Raw genomic sequence first — 12,523 nt, 5'->3', positions numbered from 1 at the left:
CACTCCGGCACTCATTCATTTTGCAATTTACTAATGCAACTCATTTGAATGTCTAGTGACATCCTTTAATGAGAAGAAGGAATACATTAGAGTAAAAATGTGTTAGTCATAAGAACCTATTAGGTGTGTGTACACTAAGAATGACCTACAAAGCACATTATAGATATGCAATTCTTACTACCTGCTTTTCCTGCATAGAAAAATTACACATACACACCTTAAGCTATAGTGTTTCTAAGATGAATTCATAGTCAGTGTTAAGCCAGTCCCCAAGAAGATCACAGAAACTTCAAGTTCAAAATAGTATTTTCAAATAATACTTTTTCCCCTTTAAAAATAAGGATACTGGCTTGTGTTTAATATTAAAAAGAGTATTGAGTATAATTCTGGAAGATCAAGACAATTCAAACCACATTTTGTCTTTACCATGTTCTGTCATATGTGAGTACTGCAGAGAGTACTCTCACTTGGAGCTGCTGAATTTGGGTGCAGGCTATTGTTGGAAGTTTGAGCAATAACTCCAAAGCATCATTGTTCAATGAAGTTTAGCCAGTGCTTACAAAATTTAATTAATTTCAGTGCCTTAGAGGTAGTGTAGAAACAAAAGATTTTCTTGTGTACTTATTTATATTCTGAAAAGGGAAAAAAACTCCAAGCAGTTTTCTGAAATGGGATGATTTATCTTTCATTTAATGTTGCATTAACATTTTGTTGTCCTTGTGTAACCACTGGAATTAAAACATTAGCATTTAAACATGTGAATATTTTCTATGTTTCCCCTGCTGCCCGCTGGCTATTTCTATTTTAATGGTATTCATTTTCGATTGGTACGACAACAGGCCCACACTATTCCCCTAGTACGTGCTCTACACCTATAGCAGATCCGCAGAGTTTCTTCAAAGGAGCAATATTCCCCGACGTCATCGTTCTGTAAATTAAAGGAATGGGCGTTCATGAGGGGGAAGGAAGAGCTTCAAGTAAGAAACGTGTTTGTAAAGGACTTAAAGCTCTGGTTGATTGCAAGCATTCGGTCAGCCTCATTCACCTCGGATAGTTTCCCTCAGTCTCCCACGATGCAGACTCGGGGGGTGTTGCTGGCATTGTGAGCATCCCGCTTTCCCACCCACTTCCTCTCCCGTGCCGCCCCAGCCTGCAGCCGTGCCTTCCCCATAGCAAGGCAGTTGCTATGGGAAGAACCCAGACCGAAACGCTGAGAGCTGCTGGTTAGCTGTAAAGTTGCTCGTAAGGAACAGAAGATACTTTGTTTTGGCTGTGCGGTTTTACACCTCAGAGCAAATTGCAGCTGCTTTTGATGTAGCTTGTTTTTTTTCCGGAAAACTAGCGGTCCATACCTCAAAGGTTTAGCTGGCAAATCTAACAAAGTTAACTCAATTCTAGTCTTTTGTGGGGCACCCTAAACAGAGTGAAGTTTCTTTGTGTTCCCTTTCTAGATAGGTAAGACAACAGTTTTTAAAAATGTGGTGGTTCCTAAATGCTAATGTTTGCCAGGTCTGCAACGTAGAAAGATTTTCTTTTTAATCTGATGGAAAGACAGAACAGACCTCTGAGTACATGGAAATGGAGCATTTCCGTACTAATCCGATTCATCACTTCAATTTGTAAACGAGATCTCCAAACTGTCAGCCACGTCTTTGTGTATGCAGGAGAAATTTCCTTCGTTTATTCAGAGAGCATTGCCTGTCATTGTCATTACTGCACAGTAGCCCCTCTGGGCTGACTGAAAAGGTTCACTAAGCATTATGCAATGGGAGTTCCCACAGAGGTTTCTGTCTTTCTTTTGGAAATGTATAATCAACTACTGGGCTGGATTACAAATTGGGTTGGTGCTTTTTATTCTCTGGTACCAAATTCAGGAGTTCTGCACTCAATATTCTCCTAAATGCTGCAACACAGAAGAGATGCAAAATTTTGTAAGTGGAAAGTTGGCTGTTAATTCTCTATTTGAGTCTCTACCATTTCTAATGCAACACTGGGTAACCAGTTCACCTGCTTGATACTGGAACATTATTCTGTAAAGTTTAAATTGCTTCTGTCACTTTCTTGGGGCAGAAAGGAGAACTTTTCTGCCTGAACTGATGTAACTTTTTGTAGTCCTGGTGTGATTCTGATCAAGTGAGCACCAAGATGTGGTACCACTGAATAAAAACTTCTGCTAGAATGGGCTACTAACAACTTTCTTTGGCCACTCTGGGCATCACAAAGTCTCAGAGAAATTATTTGATGTATACCTCAAACAGTATACATAAAATAATGCCATCTACCATATTACATTTTCCCTTTCAAATTATAAATCTGAATGTTGATTGGCTTGAATCAAATAAAAGACAAATGGAGAGAAGGGTCAAGTGATTTGAGGAGGAAAGATGAAGAAAACTGTTGTTGTTGTGAAGGTTCAAATAAGACCATTTACATCACACTTATGCAGCTTCCAATGGTTTGGCACTCATGTGATGCCCATGAATGAGCCAGTGCTATTCCAGTTTGATGGGAGAAATCCCCTGTTTCTGGAGTTACTAACCAGGTGGCTGGTTGTGTAGGTTGAACTCTGGAAGAATCCGTTTGTCTTTGAAATAATACGGGGTTTTTGGCTTCCAGGAGGAGTTCTGTTACCCCGTGGAATGTCTGGCTCTGACAGTGGAGGAGGTCATGCACATCCGTCAGGTGCTTGTGAAGGCGGAGCTGGAGAAGTACCAGCAGTATAAAGATGTCTACACTGCTCTCAAGAAAGGAAAGGTAGGGCTGAGTCTGGGGAGGCTCTGAAGGGTACTGAAGGAGGCCAGTTGCACAAGCCTCCCATTTACACATTTGTTTCTTACTCTCTATTGGAGAGAAAGGAGAGTTATCCACCAAACAATCCCCTAAATGTGTGACTTGTGGGTCAACTTCCTCGAATGATGTCCAGAAACATCAAAAATTTTCATGGAAACACCTTGTTTGTTCAGATTGTCTATAAAAATGCAGTAGCGTTTGCAATGATCAGAGTGTATCTGTATGTGTCTGCTTTGAACTTCACTGACTGAGGTGATTTCTGTTCCCATGCCTTCTGCAGGTTTGGTTACCTTTTCTATTCCAGAAAATAGAATTACAGATAGCAACAGAAAACTACAAGTTCTTCATATATGAATCCTTACTATCAAGCACAGAGGGAATTAAAGCCTTCAGAGAAGTAATGCAACATGTGACCCTAGAAGGAGGTTTAATATTAGAGACCCCTTAACTAATGCATTTTTCTGTAAACTGCAGGTTGGAGATTGGTACTTCCAGTAGAAGCAGCATCCTTTTCTCCCACTTTTGATTTGTGCTTCTTGGACACCTCCAGGAAGTCTGTTTTGACTTCAATGTGTATTTTATCTACAGGCCTACCTGTGTCTAGTATCCGGATTTATTTTAAAGGTTTAATACATGTAAGGCAGATGAACAAGAACCTTATAATGTCATTCATTAGATTCAACTGTTGCCTGTTGTCATGATATATAAAGCTTAGTAATGATCTTTTATCAAATCTCAAAGTAGGTTTAGACTTGAATTAATTTACCCCACTATTAAAATTGTTTGCTTTTATTTCTAACCAAAGTCATATAGTTAATGGGCAAGTATTTAATTTAGGTAAAACAATTAAAGGCCTAATTCTAAATATATGAAGATACGATTCTGGACCTTGTTCACAATATCATCTTAGAAATACAGGCCCCAGAACTGGATGTAGCACTGCCCCTGTGACCTTGCCAACAGCAACTGGTCAGTGAAGTCATCACTGTGTGGGACTTTGCTTAACACTGTGGATTCCTCTGTTCTTCTTCCTCTAGCTCTGCTTTTGCTGTCGAACAAGAAGGTTTTCTTTCTTTACCTGGTCTTACACATGTCAGTTCTGCAAGAGGTAAATATTTTATGTCTGTTAATAAATGAGTCCAATTTCATAAGGAAAATGATTGATTTATACATTAGAAACCCTCAAAAGTTTCTGCTGCATACAGCAGTAGTTGGATGGGTTTCTGTAACAGTCTGTGTTAAAAAAAAAACTGTGCAGAAACATTTAATTTTTAAGTGACTGAATTGCTTCCTTGGACTGAAACTCTGAACTGAAAGTGAGAGAAACCTTTTTTTTTTTTTTTTTTTCCCTTATGAGAAAGCAAGACGGAATTTACTCCCCAGTCTACAACCTCTGAGTTTGGGGAAAACATTTCAAGGCAATTTACTTTTTGGGCTATTTCTTGAGTATTGGGGCAGAGGAAATCCAAGAAGGAATATTTGCAGGCAGAATGATAAATTTTAAGTTAACAGTGAGACAACAAGTCAGAAGATCTATGTAATCTCTGAGTTTTGGTCTCACTTACCAGAAGAGGTTTCTTTAGAGGAAAACCAGCTTATTATTATTTTTTTCCTCCCTATTTTTAATTTAGGTGTAGTTCTTGTTCAGCATTTCTCCTTCCTTCTGGCTTCATGTTCCGATTGAAGTTACTATGTTGAAGAAGCTTTAAAAATGAAAATGTTTGTTTGAGGGGAGAATGTAGGGGGGAGGGTTTCTAACTCCTGAAATCCCTTATACTTCATTTAAACATAATTTTTCCCAATGGATTGATTCATGCTCTTGCTTTTTTACACAGGCCTGTATGCTCACAGTGTTGCAAAAAAGTAAGTAAGGAAACTTATGTTTTGAGCCTTTCTAAAAAGCTGCAATCTTTGTAATGATGCTGCACGTGGCCTGTGCTCTTCCCAACAGATGCGGCTGCCATCGAAGCCATACTCCACCCTCCCCATCTTCTCCCTGGGACCTTCAACCTTGCAAAGGGGAGAAAGCTTCATGAGGCCAGACAAACCCTCTACCAGTCATCACCATTCCCTGCGGAGCAGGTGAGACACAACCCAGCCTCACTTGTGTCTGTTGCAAGTGTTCCCCAAATGTTTCATGCTGGGTTATCAATCATGAAGATGTTGCTCACCTGTTTTGTGGTTGGGTATTGTTTCTAATGCCTGTAGTAGCTTTTCTGAAGCCTGAAAAACCAGGTCTCTTCTAGCCATTGCTTTGATTTACAGAAATAGCAACCTAAAAGTGTCTTAAACCTTTTTTCACATTACAGTTGCAGAATCATGAGAGTCTGGGTCAACTGTATTTCTGTAGGGCCTCTGAGAAAATATCCTCTACATGTCTTTTTTTGGTGTGAATAGACCCTTGGAGATAAATCTTGCAGGCTGAAATCACCCACTGAACAAGAATTCAATGATGTCTAGTGCACAGATTTATCTTCTTTTGCCCTAATTTTTCTTACTCGGGTTTTCATAATTTTTTCACTTAATATTATGAAGTTATGAATTTTTTCACTTTTAATATTATGAAGCTATCCGTTGGTTTTCTATCGTATACACAGATGGTTGTCAAAGCTAATCCAAGAAATTAAATATAAAAGAAATGCTCCTTTTTGAGGGAATCTGCTGAATAAACCCTCTGCATAGATCACCATTGTTACGGTGCTGTGTAGATTAACCAAAGACATCAGCTATTTTTCACTACTAGTAAGGTTGTTTTTGCCAGGATGTAAATGTTATACACGCCCTCAGTCAGTGACCCTGCAATCTTGCCAATGCAGGCAGAAGTTGTCCTCTCCAGTGTTTTGTGTAACTTGGGACAGGAGGAAGGAAAATTTAAATCCAGACCTTTCTGATGTGATTTTTCCTGGGGCCTATAGCCAAGCTGACAAATAACGTGACAGATCCTGTTCTTTCGCCTTTCAGGTTGACCTCAAGGTCCAAGTCTGTGGATAAGTCACAAGAAGAGTTTCCCAAAGAATTAATGGAGGACTGGAGCACGATGGAGGTTTGCGTGGACTGCAAGAAGTTCATCTCAGAAATCATCAACTCGAGCCGGCGCAGCTTGTCTCTGGCCAACAAGCGAGCCAGGTTAAAAAGGAAAACGCAGTCCTTCTACATGTCATCGCCAGGAACCTCGGAGTACTGCCCCTCGGAAAGGACGATCAATGAGATCTGAGCCCTGTGCCTTCTGCTTTGCTTCCTTCTCCATGAGATCATCATCCCTGAACGAGAGGTCACTGGAATGGAATTGTCACCCCGTTGCTTCGTTCCACTTGACTGTCTTGGGTTTGCATTCGATCACAGGATTCCCTACTCCAGCAGTTCCCAGAGACACAGAGAGCTGTGTTTGGGTCTGTGCAGGGTGATACACGACGGGTCAGCTGCTCACGCCGGGAGAAAATCAGTAGTTTGAAATTGTTGCCTCTTTCGTACGCGTGCGTCCAAATGAAAAAGCCTTTTCTTGCTTTCAGTCTTTTTTTAACCATGCTTTGAGTCATTTTTCCTGAGATGAGCTGAGGGCCGGTGTCTGATGGAGAACCAGACCTAGCACAGTGTCAGTGTTAGCACAGAAGCAAACAGTAGGTCCTGCTGCATTCCCACCCTGGGAGTGCTCACGCCCTTGTTGAGGCAGCCAAGGGCCGTGTCACACAGCAGGCACCCAGCGTGAGCAGCTCCACTCAAATCCATCTTCCTTAGAACCATTTGGGTTGCTCTGAGATCGGGGTTCAGCACGGGGCTCTACAGTGTCAGTGTCCTGGGGCAAAGCAGGTGACCAAGCTCTTGGCCCGTGTGGTGGGTCGTACCCCTGAGCTGCTGTACTTCTTAAGCCTTAGTGTCCTTCTGAGTGACTCCTGAGCAGGTTTTAGTAGTTTACTTTCTATCTTGAATGTATGATAATGACTACTAGTAGCAGTGAATTTTAGTAGTAGACAAAGTTGTACAGTTTATGGGGAAGATGGGAAATAAGGGAGGCTTCTAATTTTAACTGAATACCTGTAAAATTGTTCTCGTGGTTACTCAGAGAAAGCAGTGAGTAAGGTGTAAATTTGTATTATAATGGAGCACACAGATACTGCTATAGTTCTGTCTGACAGCATATCCACTAGTAACCCCATTTTTTCTGGGGTTTATAACTTGGCTGTAAAAATTCGTGTTCTGCTGAAATTTGGGACAGCGCTCTCTCAGATTGGGAGTGATCTCTTTTTTTTCTTTAATCTTTTTTTCATTCTTTCCCCCTTTTTAATTCATTCACAAGGGAGTGCTAGACTAACTGTTTAGAAGTTCTAACAATTTTACATTAACTGACATCTCATGCTTTTTTGCACTTTTTTAAATATTCAAAATACTTTTTTCTTTTTTTTTTTAATTAAGTCATAGCCAGAATTTAGTCAATAATTTGGGGCCAGATCTTTTTGCTATTTAAAAACAAGCTAACGTAGCCAAGTTATTAATACTTGAAAATCAACTACTGTAACTTTTTCATAAATTTTTAATACCCTGAGGCATATTTAATATCTATATAGCAGTGTATTATAGGATGACATAGCAGAAAAGTTTCAGATCTATTTATTAACATTTCTATACTTCGAGTTAATGAGAGATACCTCAGAACTGCTCCAAAGTAGCTGGGACTGGACTTCCATAACATAATTTTAAGGGTGTATTAATCAAAAACAGCTTCCTCTGTCCAAAAAGCCCAAGAGACAGACTGCCCCTGTGGCCCTGGCAAGGCACAGTGCCCAGGCTGGGAGGCACCAGGGCTGCTTGGCTCCCATTTGGCAGTCTTTGGAGCAGCCATCCATATCATCTCTTTTAGGCTGATTTGAAAAGCACATGCAAAAGTCTCTGTAATCCTTCCCAGGGAGTCAGCCATCCTTATTTTTTGTTAAAAGCCCCCTTGGAAAATGAGAATTTTTGCATATGTAGAGCTTATTGAAATAGTTTCTATTTTTTTTCTGAACCAATGCAAGCAGGAAAAGCAGGGCTCAGTGCTAACTCTCCCTCCTTGCTGTCCCGTGTAAGGTCAGGTGTCACAGCCCTCTCCTCGTGGCACCTCTGGAGAAGTGTCTTGCACGTTAAGGCACGTGGAGTACTGGCATGAGACAGGGATGTAGGATTGCAGGGGAGCAGCACAGGCTGGCTGGTGGGAAAGGTTCTGCTGTTGCTGGAGGGGTCGCCTGATCTCAGTCACATCAGCACCTTTTCTTGTTTCTGTGCCAAAACCAGGCCGTGTGTTTGCTGCACGGTGCACCAGGGAAACCAGACAGAAACAAACGCGGGAAATCTCACTTTGCATCTGCCCTGTTGTTGTTGTTGTTGTTGTTGTCACGATTTTTTCATGGAGATGCCCTGGCCATGTTACAGACACACAGTCCTCTGCTCAGTCTGCTTCCCTGGCGTCCTCAAGGCACCGAGGTGCAGAGCATCCAGCACATTTCTGTTCCTCTTGGAGAGGAATTTGGGATGATGAAGAGCAGGCAGGATAAAGAACTAAGTAACTCCTGAGCGTGCAGAGGGAAACAAGTCTTTCATGCCTGTGCCCTGCTCCACTCTGGCAGTGTCGGGGGTGGCTCTGGGGCAGCAGAAGAGCCTTGTCATCCAGCCTGTGCCTTCCCAGAATTCCCACAAGTCCTTGGCTCAGGGCAGGCTCTGCTGTGCTGGGCAGGGCACAAACACTGAAAAACAATGCAGTGGTTGTACAGACGGCTCCCTGTTGCTCACACAGAGCTGCCATGGGCCAGGGCCTGGATAACCTCCCTTTTTCCCTGGAAAAAACCCTCTGAGCTGCTGACACATGCTGTGGCAGGCTCCAGAAGACATGGTGTGGTGGGCTGCCTCTTCCCTTCCCTCCATCCCTTCCTCCCTGGCACAGCTGCTCCACATTACCCTGGCATTTCATTCCACAAGAGGAGAAGCAGTGAGTTGGTTCAGCATGGAAAGCCTGAAGGAGCTCAGCTCGCTGGTTGCCTGGCTCTGCAGAGTGGGCTATTTTTAGCTTTCCATCTCCTCCCTGCCTGCACCAGCATCCCGAATCCACTGCAGCCATTGGCCCAGCACCCCGTGGTGCTGCCCAGCATGTCCTAGTTACAGGCTGAACTTCGCGTCAGCGTCGGAGGGGGAAATCAGAAGCTTGTAAATATCTGTAATATATTTATTAATATTTAGGAAGTCTCCATCAATCAAACAATGGGAATTGACTTTCCCATGATGTTTTAAAAAGGAAATGAGTCTTATTTATATGTGTGTTGGCTGTTATCTTTTATTAGACTTAACGCTTTCAGCCCCCTAATCCAGTTTGCACATCTTAGAGTGAATTACTGCTGAAAAGAACGCAGCACTAGCACAGTGAATTCCGTTCCATGAATTTTAAATTTTTTTTTTTTTTTTTTTTTTTTAGCTTTATTAGTTTGCCCAAGGTCTGTTAAAATATATCATAGGAGACCCAAGGAGCTAAAAATGCCTCTGGCAGCATCAGTCTTGTTTTGTATGTGAACCTGGTTGTGGGGAATGCAAAACCAGCTCTCCCTCACGGTGGTGGTGATGGAAGATGTGAGCAGGCTTTTGCTGCAGCTCTCAGACCTGACCTTTGAAGTGTTCCTGGTGATAGTAGTGTTTTGAGGGGTTGTTGGGGTTTTTGTTCTCTTTCTCCGTTACTTCCTTTATACAGGGAGGGGTGTAACCTGGTAAAAATAAAATGCCTTTCCATTATAACCCTTGTCTGTGTTAATTATTCATGGGGAAGCTGATTTAAAGGTTCTGTCTCTCTCTTTTTCATGCTTTTATAGTTTTGTAAGATCAGTCAGATGTTTCTTTTGGCAAAGAATTGTTAACAAAAATTATTGCATAACAGCTGAACACTGGCTGGGCTGCATGAAGGGATGAAAACCTGTCGAAGTACCCTTAGAATAGCAATAAAAACTGCTTGTGTAACCCCAGTGATGTGATTAGCTCCTCGTCATCATCTGCAGCCAAATCTGTTACGAGTGTGCTGCTTCTTCCAACATTGGTGGGCTGTACCTGAGGCAGCACCTTTGTCCTGCATGTAATACAGGCTTTGGGAAATCTCCATCCCTCCTTCATCATTGGGAGATAAATGCTGGCAGTCTTTCAGAGAGGTTTTTGATGGATTTGGTTTAGTTTTTAAACCAGAAGTGGAGAGAACATTATTATCACAACTCTTACATTGTTCTCTCTTCTCTCCTGAGCATCCCTTTTTCCCCAGTCAAGTTCAGCATCAACTTTCCTGGTTCTTTACTGGCTGCATGCTCTATAGGTTAAAACTTAGAACCTCCAGCTTTAAACTCCTGATTGCTACCTTCCTGCTTTAGTTCATCCAGCAGCTCTGCACAACTCTTAGGAATGTCTGTCTTAACAGCTCAGTCTCATCTGTGAAACAGTGACAGCACACAGGCATGAGAGAAAGGTGCTGCAACTCTACACTCTGGTGCTACAGCACGTGGATTATGTTCATGTTACCAGAAAATTTTATACTGTTGCCATGTTGATAACTTGGAGCTGCTCTGGTTTATTTCTTCTTTTGTATATGTGTACCTTAAGGCCAGTCTGAGAATGTTTATGAATACCAATTCCAGCTATAGAAACCTCTTTTGTCGTTTCTGTCTTGATTTTTACTACTGTGTTTCAGATTTTTTGGGTACCTGAAATTGCCATTCCCCAGAACTTCCTTGTAGTGATGAGTAGGAGAACCATGACAGAGGGGCATTAGCTCAGCCTGATGTGATACACAAAGGCACAGAACCCCTGTGCTGAGCAGCACCTGTGAGCTCCAGCAGCCCAGAGCAGAGGCAGCCTGGGGCCTTCCCTGTTCCCTCACCTTAACTTGGAAAAATCCCAGAGCTGCCCACGTTGCTCAGCTGCCATGGCACAAGCTGTGAGCTACTCCCTGTCCCAGGGTCCCCAGCTGCGAAAAGGCACTTCAAACCGATTACAAATTGTTTAAAGAATATTCAGAGCAGTTGCTGAAGACCTGAGTGCTCAGTGTCAGAGCTGAAAGGATCCTGCAGTGCAAGTTTCCATCTGCTTTCAGTACTTAAAAAGAATTAGCCCTACTTCCAGGTGAAACAAATTCCAGAGAGGTGAAACTTTACAGTACTTTGACAAGCAAAGACTTGTGAATGAATTTTTCTGTGGTAGGTCTGCACTCAACAAATGCCATGGGGCATAATCAGGAGGTGGAGCTAAACAGGTATCAAATTTTGTGCAGTAGTAGCTTAGTTTGTTTATTTGCAATAAACCAATTCGGTAAAGTTCCAGTTTCTTCCCTGGTCAGGCTATTTTGCAGTGGCAGTGCCTGGCTGAACTGAGTGTCAGATGTGAGGTAGCCCAGGCTCTGTGTCCTGAGGTAACGGGAGCTGCTGCTGTCTGCAAAGGTCAGCGAGATGGGTCCTGTAGAACATTTCTAGAGGAAACCCTTTGGAACAGACCCTTCAGAACAGGCCTTACTATAGCTAATTTAAAAATACATTTGTAAGCAGATCATCTTTCAAGGTGCCAGGCTGCTACTGTAAACTCACAGCTGCAAACGACCTGTTTGATCATTGATACATTTGATTTTTAAAAAAGCCAACCCATAAGAGTGCTCAGTATGAAAAAATCATAGTCTTGGTCTCTCTAATGCAGCTGCAGGTGTTTCCACTAAGCTTCAGGTCCTCTCTGCATTTCTCTAACCAGTGACACCACTGCTTAGAAGTGGGAGCCAGCAATGCTTTGGCTTCTGCTGGATGGGCCCTGGGCCAGACAGCACAGTGTGGGATTTTTTAGCTGGATTTCAGAAATCTGAATTCAGAAACCTGCTAAATCTAGAATTCAAGGACATGGACATGAGTTGATGTAAGTTCTGCACGAGATGGGCTTCCAAAGTTTGGTGGAAATAAGCACCAGTTCAGCTGGCACAGATCTATAGAGGCAGCGCTGTCATGGCTCAGCTTTCAGCAGAGAGAGCCCAAGGCCCAGCTTCAGCTGAGCCGTTTAAGGTGGGCATGTTCTGATTGAAGGGCTGGTGGTTGCACTACCTGTGAATCAAAAGCAAAATGAAGATGATGAGAAGGGGTTTTGAGCTCTGTTTCTGTTAAAGCTGGTTCCATCTCCCTAACCCCCTTCTTTAATAAAGAAAAAACAATCCCAAACAGGAGGCGCACGTTTTGGACATGAACAGGCCTAAAGCACAAACCCTTCCCCTTCGAGCTTCCCCTTCCCTGCTGCTGTGCTGTCACTGTGCATGTACTGTCTGCGCATCTTCAGGGACACCAGGGGGCATCAGCTCTACCAGCAAAAGGCAACAGAATTGTCTTCTGCTTGTTTCCATGTTATGTGGTACTGAAATGCAATTTCTTGTTTCTGCATTACTAATAAAAAGCTCTTTAAAATGACTGCATTGCTCTCGCTTTCTTGAGGGAACTCTGAAGACCACGGGCACGATTTCTTGCGGAGCACAGCTGGCAAGGCCGTGTGCCACATTTGCTTGGCCAGGCAGAGCCCTGAACCTTAGCTGCTGCAGATCTTAGCAAGGTCAGAAACAAAATTATAGCAAAGTAAAAGAGAAGGTATTGTACCAGCAGGGCCCCACATTAGCAGCCCTTACTGATCATTTCACTTGCACGTGCCTTCCAGTAAAATGAGAATCATACCTCAATCGCCTCAGTTGTGGAAAAATTAAAAGGACAGGACTTGTGTT

At 42.7% G+C, this 12,523-nt stretch overlaps 1 protein-coding gene across 4 annotated transcripts in view; it reads left to right on the top strand.

Annotated features, from left to right (window-relative positions):
- Positions 1–12,218, top strand: part of SPIRE1 (spire type actin nucleation factor 1) — a 128,272-nt gene extending 116,054 nt beyond the window's left edge. For all 4 annotated transcript variants that reach the window (XM_066183852.1, XM_066183835.1, XM_066183843.1 and 1 more), the window contains 5 exons: positions 2,617–2,754; positions 3,828–3,898; positions 4,626–4,653; positions 4,742–4,872; positions 5,752–12,218. In XM_066183852.1, the coding sequence (XP_066039949.1) occupies positions 2,617–2,754; positions 3,828–3,898; positions 4,626–4,653; positions 4,742–4,872; positions 5,752–6,004 (621 nt within the window). In that variant the 3' untranslated portion in view covers positions 6,005–12,218. The remainder of the gene's footprint in view (positions 1–2,616; positions 2,755–3,827; positions 3,899–4,625; positions 4,654–4,741; positions 4,873–5,751) is intronic.
- Positions 12,219–12,523: the final 305 nt, after the last annotated feature.

The sequence above is a fragment of the Chamaea fasciata genome, unplaced genomic scaffold (assembly GCF_029207755.1).
Source record: "Chamaea fasciata isolate MVZ Bird 193981 ecotype frontalis unplaced genomic scaffold, bChaFas1.0.hap1 SCAF_1, whole genome shotgun sequence".
NCBI classification, from domain to species: Eukaryota; Metazoa; Chordata; class Aves; order Passeriformes; family Sylviidae; genus Chamaea; species Chamaea fasciata.
The sequence above is the reverse complement of the archived record's forward strand: the minus strand, read 5'-3'. Positions and strand labels throughout refer to the sequence as shown.